General features: G+C 45.3%; 1 protein-coding gene across 1 annotated transcript; it reads right to left on the reverse strand.

Annotated features, from left to right (window-relative positions):
* Positions 1-1540: 1540 nt before the first annotated feature.
* DCTN3 (dynactin subunit 3) lies at positions 1541-7103 on the reverse strand. The gene is made up of 7 exons (XM_081880841.1): positions 6950-7103; positions 4693-4777; positions 3766-3852; positions 3268-3351; positions 2730-2788; positions 2180-2239; positions 1541-1922 (listed from the first exon to the last, which is right to left on the reverse strand). Exons 1-7 carry the CDS (start codon positions 7058-7060, stop codon positions 1833-1835), a joined length of 576 nt encoding a protein of 191 aa, XP_081736967.1. The 5' UTR covers positions 7061-7103; the 3' UTR covers positions 1541-1832.
* Between the last annotated feature and the right edge of the window lie 7197 nt (positions 7104-14300).

Here is a 14300-nt window from a genome sequence, read left to right on the forward strand (position 1 = left end):
ACAGGTTGCACACTGACAATAAAGGTATTATTACCGTTATTATTATTATTAATTATTATTATTAGCAACTGCTTTTCCACACAAACAAGGGGGGAAAGGGAAACTAGCCATTGTCTCAACTCAGTTAGCCACAACCCAGCCACCAACTTTCACTTCCTAAGGGAGGTTCCTGAATGTGCAATCACTTGTTATATTCCTACACAATAAAGATTGGTGTTCTAGACCTGCGAGCCCGCTTTCTGTGATAAGCAGATGACCTCTCTAGCAACACAGACTGGGGAGATTGCATTGTTAGTCATGCCACATCTTCCTACTCCTTTCGATTCCATGGATTCTACGGACACAACTGCAAGCATTTAGGGCACTGCTGTATAGTGGGAATGACTCACCAGGCGATGACGACTAACTTGCTTTCCCCATGACATCCTCTGCCGTGAAACTTTGGCACGACTGGGATGTTTGGGATTATTTTGGTCCATCGCTTCAATGAAACCACCCAACTGCCTGGGTTTTTCTGTTGACCTGAGTCTATAGTAAAATGCTTGTGCTGGATATGGATGAGTTGATTGGAAGGGATTTCAAACCAACCTGAAAATGATACCTGGCAAGTCTTGGGAGTTTGCAATACCACCCTCCTTCGTATGTCCAACACAACTCAGCTTATCTTGGTCATTGAGGGTTCCAACCTTGGGATACTGGTCACTCTTTTGCTGTGCCTAGAAATCTGAGCCAGGACCAACTCCACCAGGAAAGAATGCTGTTATGCCAGATCACAAGACCAGCATTCAGGCTTTCCTAGACTAAAGGCTCCTGAAAAGCACCGTGAGTGGGTTTCTTATTTATGTATTTATTCGTTTAATTTGTATGCCGCCCTTCATCCCAAGATCTCATGGTGGTTCACAACATAAAAATACAGAAAGAGTTTACAAAACACATAATAAAAACAAACCCCGTTTTATGCGGCTCTTGAGCATTGTTCAAAAGCTTTTACCAGGGCATAGAACAGAGGCCTCTTTGGCAAAAGAGCTGGTCACCAGAAACATTTGATGTCGCAGTTCTACGTTCAAGCTGCTCCATCTGGACTCAAATTGAAGTGTTGGTTCTTAAAGAAAGTGGGCCCAACCGATCTGAGACATGCAAACCCCACACATTCTCCAAGAACTACCAAGAGCGCCCTCTCCATCTTCTCGTGCATGTATCACATTTGCAGGTAGAGAGTCAACCTTGATGGCTCCCTTTTACTAACAGAATTCACCCCTCTTGACAATTTCCAGAAGTGAAGGGAACCACCTTCTAGAAGCTGTGGATAATATTTTGGTAGCTCAGGATGCTCTGGGGTGGAGTTCCAATGCACTAGGTTTTACTTTAATGACGGTTTGTTTGTTTTTAAAAAAATAACATAAAACAACAGTGTGTTCCTTAACGTGATTGCCCTGTGCACTAAGGACAGTGAACTATTAATTTTTACAAATAAATACGAATGAAATGCAAACGCTGAGATGAATTGCCTCATTTCTCTACACAACAGCCACATCAGCACTGGGGGTTGTTAGGTTTTTATTGTTGTCCACAGTGTGACAGATCATGCTCCTTCAACCTATTGGTTGAATAAAATAAATTAAAGAGGAAATGATAACCTGGGAAAGAAATATATACAGACATTGAGCCCCACAGTCAAGGCCAGGAATGGAGAAAATGTGGCTTACAGATTATTACCCACGATATCATTTCTAAGAACCACCAGCAGAGCCTCTGCTACTTTCAAGGGGAATATGAAAAGAGGATGCTAGAAAGCCACAGGTGCCAGCTGATACCCAGTCGCCGCTCTGCCCTCACTCCGGAACAGGCTTGACTTGCTTTGCTGCTTCAAGCTGGGTCAGCATTTCGTCCCACTGGACAAACTGTTTAGAAAGGAGAAGAGTCTGCGGCAATCTTTTAAGGAAAAGAAGTTGGGAGTCTGACAAATGTAACAGCAAAAGCAGAGAGAGAGTGCCAAAAGAGAAGGACTTTAAAGGGAACACCGGAAATAGTCAGCCTGAGATGGAAGTATTGAAGCAGGTAGTGGAAAGCTGAGCTGACAGAGCTGGGGCAGATGTCCCTCAACACAGCGGCCAGCAAAGGCACACCATGCGGGATGATGTACTCAGCACAGCGGCAGGCACTGCGGCAAAAAGGATACCATTTTGTTGTAATCTTCTAGGAGGAACCGGACGTTCTCAGTCACTGCTTCGCATTGATCCTGCAACAGTGGAAGGGTTCAGTCAGACAGGGTTTCATGACGTTGCCAATTTGGTGTTTCAGCGCTAAGATGTAAGTCTAACACGGGTTGTTTCTTCCCACAGAAGAGCTGCCACGTGGGCAGACACTCTTAGGTGTGGATGCCAACGTTTCTTGACACAATGCTAGTAGGGGGAAGGGAATCAACACAGTTGGAGACTTTGAGGCTCCTGCTGTGCTGCATCAGAACATCCGAGTCCAGATTTTTGAAAACTCAACTAGGCAGCCACGTAAGAAGAAGCACCTCAAAATAGCAGAGTGCTTGGCCTAGAATGCAGGGGGCCATTTGTCCAGGGCATATGGAGAATTTTTTCATATGCTTTGCTTATATGAGTGACAGAAGATAAAGCTAGAGGATGACTGTGTCAGCTCCTGCCAAGTTTTTCAACTGGAGAAGAGCAGAGGAAACCAAACAATGATTCTCTGCTTTTGTTCTCAAGCATCCAGCTTACCTGCTGCTGAATGTGGATCTGTGAAAGCCTCTGCAGCTTGGTAGCATGGTCAGGAGCAGCTGGAAGAGACCACAGAATCAGTGTTGGGCTCTTGATTCTCAGGAATGGTATTCAATACTATTAGGTGTTCCGATGTAATAGCCTTGAAACAGGCTTCCATATAGGATAGGTATATAGACAACTAGGGGGCTAGTTTTAGGAGGAAAGGTAGCAAGTAGCTCAACTATAAATGTCTATAAATAGGTAGTCTCTTCTTGCTGGGCATAATTGCCTGCTGAAGTAGACCAACGATCCACCTCCCTACCCCCCTTTAATGGCAGGGAGCGATTCTTCTGGGCTAGCTTGGCATTCTGTTTTTAAAGACATATAACCTGGGCTTGTAGATAACAAAATTACAAAGCAAGAAGATGGCATTATTATGCCATGATTTTCACAAAAATGCCTGTAAATGCATAAAAACATAATGCGAGTCAGAATGAACCAGCCGCAACAGATGTGTATCTTAGCTCTTGGTACCTGGGTAAGGGACAATACTTGCCTTTGATATGTGCACTGTCCAAATATGGCTGCAGGCTGTTGACTTGCTCCAGAAGTGCTGCCTGAGCCAGGATGGACTGCTCTTCTGTTGGAGAAGAACAGAATGAGATACATCAGTGGAGGGAAGTGCGGTCGACTTTGTCATTCAATGGCAACAGAGCGAATAGCACAGCAGAGGAACGAATGAAAGGAGCTGGCTCTTTCATTGGGCTGAAGCAAAGCAGAATGCTTAAAAAACAGATTAATGTATCTAGAATATGACATTAAGAATGCAAGTATTCTTCTTCAAGTATTCTAAGCAATAAAAAGGGAAGCTGAAAAATCCCCAGTAACAATGTTAAACATCTAAGGCTGCAATCCTATACCCATTTACCCGGGAGTAAGTGCCACTGAATTCAGTGGGGCTTACTCCTAGAAAGACATGTTTAGGAATGCACTGCACATTGAATAACCCAAAACAAAACAACAACCCCCAAAACTATTTCATATTGTGATTTACCTGCTAAAATGAATTGCAGCTTCATAGCATCTGGAATAGCCATTCGATCAATGTACTGGGGATCTAAATATTTTATGACATCTTCAACTTGAATCAGAAAGAAGAGAGAATCAGAAATTTAGAACATAGGAACGAAAGAAAAAGTATTGTCAGATTAGGCAGAATACTTGGAAACAGATCGGAGCCAGTTATGACTTTCAATAATTTTTCCAGGACTTCTAGCCATTAATTTGCCATGAGGGTCAAAGGACATTCACAATAAGCCACGATGCCATTAGACCATCTTTAGCAAACCACTATTTTCTCAGCTGCACAAAAGCAGATAAAATGTCCAGATACAAGTTTTAAATAAACTTAATAGCAATTCTAAAGTTAAGCACTATTATCACATTAGGTAAAGAAAAGCATTTTTATCCTGTGCAGAGAAGACAAAAACAAAGAGGCATATAAATTGGGTGCCACTACAGAGAAGGCCTGTTTCTAAGTCATCACTGCCTTAACACAGCATGTGAATGACTCTGAAGATAGGACTCCTAGGACAATCTTAAAGCTTATTCTTTATGTCACCCCCACTGACTACTTTTACAGCGCCAAACAAGTTTCCAGAAACCCACAATAACTGCTTTGGATTTCGTATTAATTTTATTCCAGAGACCATAGAAGACTGCCATAGATGCAGCCATTACTACAGAAGCCACAGCCACAACATTATCACAGGATCAAGAAAACTTTATGCTGTTCATTGCAACTTTAGGAAGTCATCGCTACTTTATGTTCAAATGATTGACTTCCCCCACTGACATCACCTCACCACAATAAATTAACTGGAGTTCTGCAGTCTCTGACAATCTTAAAACACTCCTTATTTTAGCTGCTCCTAAGCCTATTGCAGATTGATTTGTTTTGAAAAATATAAACGCTACTTACTTTTCTTGAAAAGAATTTTAACTCGCTCTCTTTTGCTTGCAATGTTCCCCAAAGCCACCTGGACTTTAACCAAGCCATCTGCTATCTACAAGAGAAAAGACATTGTTAACAACTTATAAGACAAATTACATACAGCAGGAGTGGCTAAGCACCGAGCTGGATCTGGTCCAGTAAACCAGAGACAGTGAGTCACTCGCCACACCTAAAGCTTCATCTCCAGATGGGAAATAAAACCCCTATGCCTCCTCTTTGAGAGTAAAAGGCAGTGTTTCTGCCACCCTCACCCCAATGGAGAGGGGAGGGCTGCAAATACCAAATGTGTGCTTGGCTGTTTGTATGCAATAGTTTATGCATGAAGGCATGACTGCATGTGTGTGTGTGAGTGAGGGCGTGCTATCCACGCTAGGAATACCTGGGAGGAGAGTGTTGTGCAAACAGCTATTCTGAACAATGCTTTTTAATAGGGTGGGGCCACTGGGAATGATTGGCTATGAATATGATTTGCTTGTGTACTTGAAGCCATTCCCCCCCCCCCAAAGCATAAATGCATTGAAAAGCAGCAATTATATGACATGGTTTAAAAATAATTATTAAAACCGGGCATTCAGTCAGCTTGAGAGTTTTCTTCCTTGGAGAATGGGGGCAAGAACGAGCTTAAGGAACCAAGGGGAGTCACCAACAAAGGCCATGCTGAGATAGACAAGCCAAGGGTTTGAGACCTCTGGGTTTATAAATTCAGTAAATCATCTTCTTCTTTAGCGATCCCTCCTAGCTGAGCAAGATTGTCTTCCATAAACACGCTTTGAACAATGAGTCTGTAAGTGACTGTGGAGGCCAATTCTGGATCCACACCTCCTTCCACAGTGGGGACATCGGTTTCCGGGTGGGAGTTGATCATGGTGTGGATTTGCCAAGCGTGCCTTCCTCCTAGCACATTTCTCCCTTGCGTCCTGAGTTCGAGTGTCGTCAAAGCCCATGACACTTTTGGTAAAGGCTGTTCTCCAATTGGAGCACTTGCAGGCAAGTGTCGGTGTTCATGCTACATTTTTTTTTAGATTTGCCTTGAGACAGTCTTTGAGCCTCTTTTGTTGACCACCAGCATTACGCTTTCCATTTTTAAGTTCGGAATAGAGTAGTTGCTTTGGAAGACGATAAATAAGGGTTTGGATCTGTACGAGGCGGGTGCTTCCGTCACTGGCAGCACTTCCATGTAGGAACTGGGGAGACGCCCGGAGAGGGGCTGCCAGCCACTTCTAGCCTCGAGGCCGGAGATATAGGCCTGGTCCAGGAGCCTGGCCCGAAGCGGACCCGCTTTCGGCTCTTCTGACTTTTAATCTGGAAGCCGCCTCGAGTCCCTGACAGGGGAAAATCATAGAATCATAGAGTTGGAAGAGACCACATTATTGTGGGGAAGGTACAGGGGAGTACCATACGCCCAGAGAACCTGTCATTGTGCTATCGGTGTGGTTGAGTCCACCGAACACATTCTCTTGACTTGCCCTTCTTATGCAGAGCTTAGACAAAACTTTATAGACTCACTCCAATGTCAACTTAGCTTCCTACCTGGAGAAAACCAGGTTTTACACTTGCTGAATAATGTCCCTGGAGCTATACCTTTCTTGGTGGCCAAATTTCTAGCCTTTAAGCGTCGCAAGACCATAATTGACTGTATTGACATGGGGCTATCTGTTTAGCCCTTTTAGTGTTGGCTAAGCTCTAAAATGTTCTTGGATGTTTTAACTGCGTATTGACAAATGTATTTGTATTTTTTCTGACTGACGGTCGAATAAAAGGTTGATGATGATGAAGAGACCCCGAGGGCCATCGAGTCCAACCCCCTGCCAAGCAGGAAACACCATCAGAGCACTCCTGACATATGGTTGTCAAGCCTCTGCTTAAAGACCTCCAAAGAAGGAGACTCCACCACACTCCTTGGCAGCAAATTCCACTGTCGAACAGCTCTTACTGTCAGGAAGTTCTTCCTAATGTTTAGGTGGAATCTTCTTTCTTGTAGTTTGGATCCATTGCTCCGTGTCCGCTTCTCTGGAGCAGCAGAAAACAACCTTTCTCCCTCCTCTATGTGACATCCTTTTATATATTTGAACATGGCTATCATATCACCCCTTAACCTCCTCTTCTCCAGGCTAAACATGCCCAGCTCCCTTAGCCCTTCCTCATAAGGCATCGGCCTACGAATAAATAACTAACTATGGTTCTAGCTAGAAAAGAAACACGACCGCAGCAGCAGCAGCGATACCTTCCGGGCCCCCGCCGCGCCTTCACTCCCCGCGAGCGCCCCGAAGACGCGGCCCTCCAAGGCGTCCAGCCGGCCCTGAAGCTGCTGCACCTCCACAGCCGCCGCCGCCATCTTGGCAACACCCGAAGCGCCGGCGGAAGCCGGGCGGGAAGGCAGCCAATCGGAAGCGACGCCTGCCGGAAGTTAGGGCGGGGCCTCGGAGGGGGTACGTGATGGCGTCATATTCCTTAACGAGCGCCGGGCGGCGCTGCCCTATCTCTTCAAGCTTCTCTATGCGAAGCGGTCGGGCGGCCGCCCGGAAGTTGACCCTCTCGCGACCCGGAAGCGGCTTTCAGCGTTGCCATGGAGACGCCGAGGCCGAGTTCTCCGCTGGGAGGCCCCGTGCGAGGGAACTTTAGCCAGGGCCGGGGAGGCCGGGTCGCTGCCCGGAGACTCGGGATCCGTCGCGGAAAGCCTTGCCGCCTCCCGAGGTCGAGGACTACAACTCCCATCAGCCGCGGCTGCAGCGGCGCTGGGAATGCTGGGAAATGGAGTCCGGAAGCGACGGGGGGGGCACCTAGTTGAGGGTGGCAGAGTATTTCTCTCGCCGCCTGCCAGTGCCTTTAAAATTTGGGAACTGAAGATAGAGCCCTGGGGTGGGATGAGGCCCTTGATAGGATAAGCCGGATCCGGAGGTTTTTCTGCCTCCATGAATTAGTCTAACCCTCTTTTAAAGCCCTCCAGGTGGGTGGCCATCCCTGCCTCTTGTGGCAGGGAGTTCCGTAGTTTTAACTATGCGCTGCATAGGGAAAAAAGACTTTCCTTTTATTGGTCCTGAATCAACCAAAAATCAGCTGCAGGGGTTGTCCATAAGCCCTAGTGTTTTGAGAAGAAGAAGAGAAGAGTTTGGATTTGATATCCCGCCTTTCACTCCCTTTAAGGAATCTCAAAGCGGCTCACATTCTCCTTTCCCTTCCTCCCCCACAACAAACCCTCTGTGAGGTGAGTGGGGCGGAGAGACTTCAAAGAAGTGTGACTGGCCCAAGGTCACCCAGCAGCTGCAGGTGGAGGAGCGGAGACGCGAACCCGGTTCCCCAGATTAAGAGACTACCGCTCTTAACTACTACACCACACTGGCTCTCACCAGTGAGAGGGAGGAAAACTTTTCTCTATTCATTGCTGCCTCCAGCAAGGGAGAACGTAGCCACCGTGGCTAGGTAAAGGTAAAGGGACCCCTGACCATTAGGTCCAGTCATGGCTGACTTTGGGGTTGTGGCGCTCATCTCGCTTTATTGGCCAAGGGATCCGGCGTTCAGCTTCCGGGTCATGTGGCCAGCAGGACTAAGCCGCTTCTGGCGAACCAGAGGAGCACACGGAAACACCGTTTACCTTCCCGCCAGAGTGGTACTTATTTATCTACTTGCACTTTGACATGCTTTCGAACTGCTAGGTTGGCAGGAGCAGGGACTGAGCAACGGGAGCTCACCCCGTCACGGGGATTCGAACCGCTGACCTTCTGATCGGCAAGTCCTAGGCTCCGTGGTTTAACTCACAGCGCCACCCGCGTTCCAGCCACCATGGCTAGTAAACATGAATACCCTTGTTCTCCATGAATTTGCCCCTAGTGAGGTTACAGGTGGGCCTGGGTGGGGAATTAGACTGGTCACAAGTAGAACTCTCTATGTATTGATTGGCACAGTTTTTTCTGTTGTGCAGTTTCTACATCCACTTGCACTTCTCTGCTGTCGTCCTAAAGCTCTTCCTGCTAGCCTCCCCACGTTGTTCATTTATTCTCAGCAACTCTCGTAGATGTGCTTTCATTTCTGGTAAAAATAACTGTGCAGATTGCAGCTGTTGGGTGACTGGAGCCATAGCACAGAATAATACAGGCTTAGGATCACAATGCAAACAATAAAAATTTTATTTGCACAGAGCAACCGGAAGTCGTCTTGTCTCAATGCTGCTTGGTCCTGCTAATTGTTCAATTAGGTCCTGCTTGGTCCTGCTAATTGTTCAAGTTGCAATACAACACTTAGGTAATTATCCGCAAACACACGGATATTATTGTGTTTTATAGTCCACCCTGTTTCACAAAACATTGGCATAGTAGGTACTAGATGTTGTCTTTGGATGCTCACACAGAAAATTGATACCACAAACTCACCTCCCTCACCCAGTTTCTGAGAGCCAATTTTCTACTTTACAAAGCAGTGTTGCTTTTTAAAATAACCTAAAACTGTTAAATTAGATAAGCTTAATTTCCTCTCACAGATTCACTTTGCGGACATATTCTTTTAAAAACATCATATTCCCAAGTGTATGCTGGGAACTATGCAAGTAATTACTGTATTGCAGAGCCATTTCTGTGAACAGAATCCTGCAGAAACTTCAGATCCTCAAAGATTAGGAGTCAACTGAGAGACAGTTCATATACTTCAGGGGAGGGAAATCTCTGGCCCTCCAGATGTTGCTGAAGTATAACTCTAATCAGACCCAGCAAGCAAGCCCAGGGGATAACGGGAGTTCAGCAACATCTGGAAGGCCAAAGGTTTTAATTTTTACTATTATTATTATTAATTACATTTCTATACCGTCCTTCACACTGTCTGGAAAAGTGTTTTTAAAGGTGTGGGAAATAATCTGTAATGGGCTTCCAGAAGGCATTACAGCATGTGCAGTAGTACAATACAGTACAATAAGTATTTTTAAAAAATCAATGCAGAAAAGCAGTCTTTACTTGTTTACAAAGCATTTGAGCTTCACTTTGTGTTAGGAAGGGAAGGCTAGTATTGACTGAAAAAATCCACTAGATTCTGAAAAGGTCAGCATTGGGGCTCATGCCTAGAAGCTCCGATCCCACCCTCGGGGCAGAGAAGAGCCCTGTTGCCTGGTTTCACACCATCATCAACATTTATTACTTCTATCCCACCCATCTGGCTGGGTAGCCCAGTCATGGGTGCAAGATGTTTGCAAAGATTCGATGTGGAAAGACAGTGGTGAGGCAAAAGCACTTGGCACCCCTCTTCTCTGGGATCCATACTTCCGCTTGTCTGGTGCCTAGAAAGCATTGTCCTGCTTCTGTCCCCCTGGGAAGACCACTCTTTAGCACTCAGTTGGACCAAATGGCAATTTGTGGGTTTCCCCAGATTGCTGTTTCTTCTGATCTATCAATAAAGAGTGGGTCGTCCCATGGAAAGGAGCGGGAGAAGGGGGAAGCTGCTTTCTCGGCACAGCACAAGCAGGAGTGTGGACGAGCCCTCAGCCTCTGCAGCCCTGGTTCACCTTAAATCCTCTAAGGGATCTGAGTGGAAGCCCTGAATTCTCAAGGGGTGCGTGAGGAACCATTTCTAGCTCAAGTGCCACATTCCTTCATGGGCAACAGTCCGTGGGTTGTATGTCAGTGGCGGACAAGGTCAGAGGCAGAAGGAAGCCGAGCAACAGATGTAACACAAACTTTCCGCAGCATGCTGTATTCCAGCCGCATGAAAGTGTCTCCATATGTACATCTCTTAAGGGATGTGGCCTGTGGAGGGTCTTGAGGACTGGAATCTTGAGGTTCTTGATTCCTGCAGTACCCCATCCAGGAACAGGTGGGCTCCTAGCCTTCTGTGTTGGTATTTCTACTGATGAGAAGCATTTCTATCTTGCCTGGGTAAAGCTTTGGTAACCCCATCAAGTCCATTCAGTCCATCAAGACACTGACTCAACAGTCTCTAGCTTGATGTCCTCCATATGTTGGGGACATCACAGTCATCATTGATGTCCGTTGTGGTCTTGTACAGCAGCATCCCAGGGTCATTTGGATGGCTGCCATGGGGAACAAGGAGGCAGACTGATTTTCTCGCCGTACTCCTGCTTTGCTGTCTTACAAAACTTACAACCAAAGTAGCTAATCAAATGAACACAACAGTGAATTGTAGCACATTTATAATAACTGCTAAACATATCACAGAGCAATTCTAGTCAAGCGCAGAGCGGCAGAAACAATCCAACACAGCCTTCAGCTGGGATTAAAATGGGAAAACTAAGTCTGTGGCAACCATTTTCAAAGCAGACAGAGGAGGTCTGGTGGATTGTCCAAGGAAAAACATCCTACAGTCTAGGACACAGAAATGCTCCCTTTGATGCCCATGTTCTGATGAAGTAAGGCAGTTGGATGGACTCTGAGTCTGATCCAACAAGGAAATTCTTATGTTTATTCCTCTCACAGACTCCCCCTTTCCCCAGTTTCCCTCCTTCTGCCACAGTTTATACTGAACAAAGAATGTTGACTGTTAAGTTGTGGGCGAACATATCAGACGACACAGCGATTCTTCAAACAGCTCTTCTTTATTCTGAGGCCGGAACAGAACTGAACTGAAGGGCTCAGTCAGCCTGCTTATATAGAGCTCCAGTACCTTGTTACTGTAACAACTTTCTAAAACTAGCCAATCACTGAACGTCACTTTCGATCCTTCGTTTGCATAACTATCTACAGTATCCCCCTGCTGGCCCAGGGTGAGAACTTCAGCACATAACATTGACCTCTAAGCAGAGTTCCTGCTATCCTGTTTAAATGCCTTTCTCTGTGTCCCACACACACCGGATACTCATAACTAGAGGCTCCACCTTAACATCCCAGGAAAGGTCTGTAGCTCAGAGGAGGAGCCTCTGCCTTGCAAGCAAAAAGTCACAGGTTCAATCCCTGGGATCTCCAGGTAGGGCTGAGAACCTGGGGAGAAATTTCCAGTCAGCACAGACAGCCATGAGCTAGAGATGAAGCAGTGGTCTGACTCAGTAAAAGGCTCTTTCCTATGCTCCTAAAAAGGCTTTCTCTTCAACCTCATACAGGAAGCCATGGAAAACATGCCTGGTTCTGTGGGCTAGTGTACACACCCGTGACCATGTATGTTAAAAACTTTACGTGCTCCCAGATAACTGCACAACCATTACGTGCCCAGTCATTTAGCACACTGCCGTGTCACTGAATATGAGTAATTTTTAATTTGTGCCCTCGGGAAGCCAGCTGAAGTCAGCATCTCCTATCAATACCGGTCCACTTACAGCGCAAGCCGGTGTAATGAAAATCCGATCGGAGGGCTGGCGGGAGTAAATAAGTATGCCATTAAAATGAGAAAATCAAACCCCCAGACAGGTCTTTTCTCTCCCCCATTGATTCCTTTTATTACGGAAGTATTGCAGCTAAATAACATTAGTGTGAACCATCTCGATAGTGTTTTCCGCAGATTGTGTGTCAATAACCCAATTGCAGGCAGTCTTTCTGCGCGTTCGGGGGCCACTCGGCTCAACACGCCGTTAACGGGAAGGGTCGGTCCTTTGCGGTGACCTTCCCTGCCGTCACGGTGACCCGCAGAAGCAAGATCATGTTGCCTCTCTCGGTCAGATGCGTTTTCTAACTCTTGGGAGCACACATTGTGCCGTCCCTTTCGGAGTCAGGCCCAGCCAGCAGGGGAAAAGCAAAGTGGGAATACTGGCAGGGGGTCAGCTCTTAGGAAGTCAGGTGATGCTTCAGCTGTCAAGGGTCAAACAATCCCATTCCAGGCTGTAAGAGGTCAGAAACTTCAAGCACAACTTCCTAAAGAGACCCAAGGCTTGTCCATTCGAACCCCTGCCATGTTTATTTCTGGAAGTGCAGCACATGAATCTGCGCTGGCTGGGAGTTGTAGTTCAAAACATCTGGAGGGCAGCAGTTTGGGGGAAGACTCTGTTGTGTTAACGTAGTCTCCTACTTGCCTCTCTCTCCAGTGGGGTCTAGTACCCCTTGGGACTGGCAGGGCAGAAGGTCAGGAGGTGCCACCAAAGGTCCTGCAGAAAAATGCATTGGAAAACGTGGGATAACACTTGCTTGACACAACATCGTCTAAACTACCTGCAAGGAAATCAGAATAAATAGTTGACATCGCCTAATCTCACTGAAAATGCACCAGGATGAATGGTTCAATAAACAGGCCACCTCTGGCTTGATCTCTGAGCAGACCTCATGAGTGTAACATCCAGCCTAATTATTTCACTTCGTTCATTCTTATTTTTCCTCGTCCCGCTGTGAAACGTCTTGCTTGATGAAGAGCTCTGGTGAACTCAAAATGCTTGTCACATTTTGTGACTTTTGGGTTCCTCCGAGTAGTGTTCTTACCCAGCTGTGGACTAGCGATGGAGTTGGAGATATCATCTCGCTTCCTTCATTTTTCGTGAATTGTTCAGCCCATCCTGTTTCGCAGTTCTTTCCCTTTCGTAATTTTGACGCTCTTTCATCTCTGCATGCTTAACCTGTGTAAGATTTCGTAATCGTTTCCGAAAACTTTGATGTTTGTTTTGTAACATCAATTGCAACCATGTAACTGATACTACATTTTGGTTTGCACAATTTTATTATGCCCCACTCCCTTCCAGAAAATCTAGGGCTATTTAACAGAAGGGGGAGTGAGACCATTAACACATAATATAATCATGAACACATGCCATACTCACAACCTGGAAAAAGAAGGAAATGGTGCGCAGACAGTTCATTAGAGCTAGCCAATTCTTGAAAGATTTCTTACGTAAAGTGAAATAAACATAGCTGGATTTACTATTACGAAAAAGGTGTTTTGTATTTTTTTTAAAAAAAATTATTAAGTTTTTAATTTTACAATTGCAAATAAACATTTTACAAACTTTAAAATATCCAGTGACTTCCCTTCTCTTTCCATGGTTCATTTTACATATAATATATTCCTGCATATTTTACTAAACCATTCAAATCAGTTTTAAAACTTTTACATCCATCAAAAATTATTTATTCTGTTGAATTTATCTTAATGCCTCCAGTGTTTTTAGCTGTATACAGTAATTTTCCACATATTCAATACTGTAAATGTTTTCCACTCTTATTCAACTATATGTTCTTCTTGCTCTCTTATTCTTTGTGTTAAATCTGCAAGTTCTGCATATACTGTCCATTTAAGTTGCCAATCCTCGCTCACTTTCCATTTTTGGGCTAACAAAACACTGGCTGCAGTTGTTACATACATAAATAACCTTTGTGTCTGGGTTATTCCCAACAAAAAGGCCTCTGTTTTTTTGGGGAAAAGTAGTTTTAAACATTTTTTTTAATTCATTATAAATCATTTTCCAATATACTTTTACTGTACCTTTTTACAGGTTCTTCAAAACAATTCTTTTGAAAATATTTATGGAAATTTCAGGGAAGGAAGTTCCAGCATATCATCATCCCATGAATGTTCAATGATAGTACAATGGCATTTTGGTTTTCCTGTGAATGTCCCGGTCCTTAAACACTTGGTGCTTCAAATCAGGAGAAAGCCGCACTCGCAGAGCTCAGGCGATGCTGGATTTCGGCATCGATGTTGGCCCTTGTGGAAAGATAACTGCC

Source organism: Podarcis erhardii (assembly GCF_964252035.2).
Source record: "Podarcis erhardii genome assembly, chromosome: 11".
In the NCBI taxonomy this organism is placed as follows: domain Eukaryota; kingdom Metazoa; phylum Chordata; class Lepidosauria; order Squamata; family Lacertidae; genus Podarcis; species Podarcis erhardii.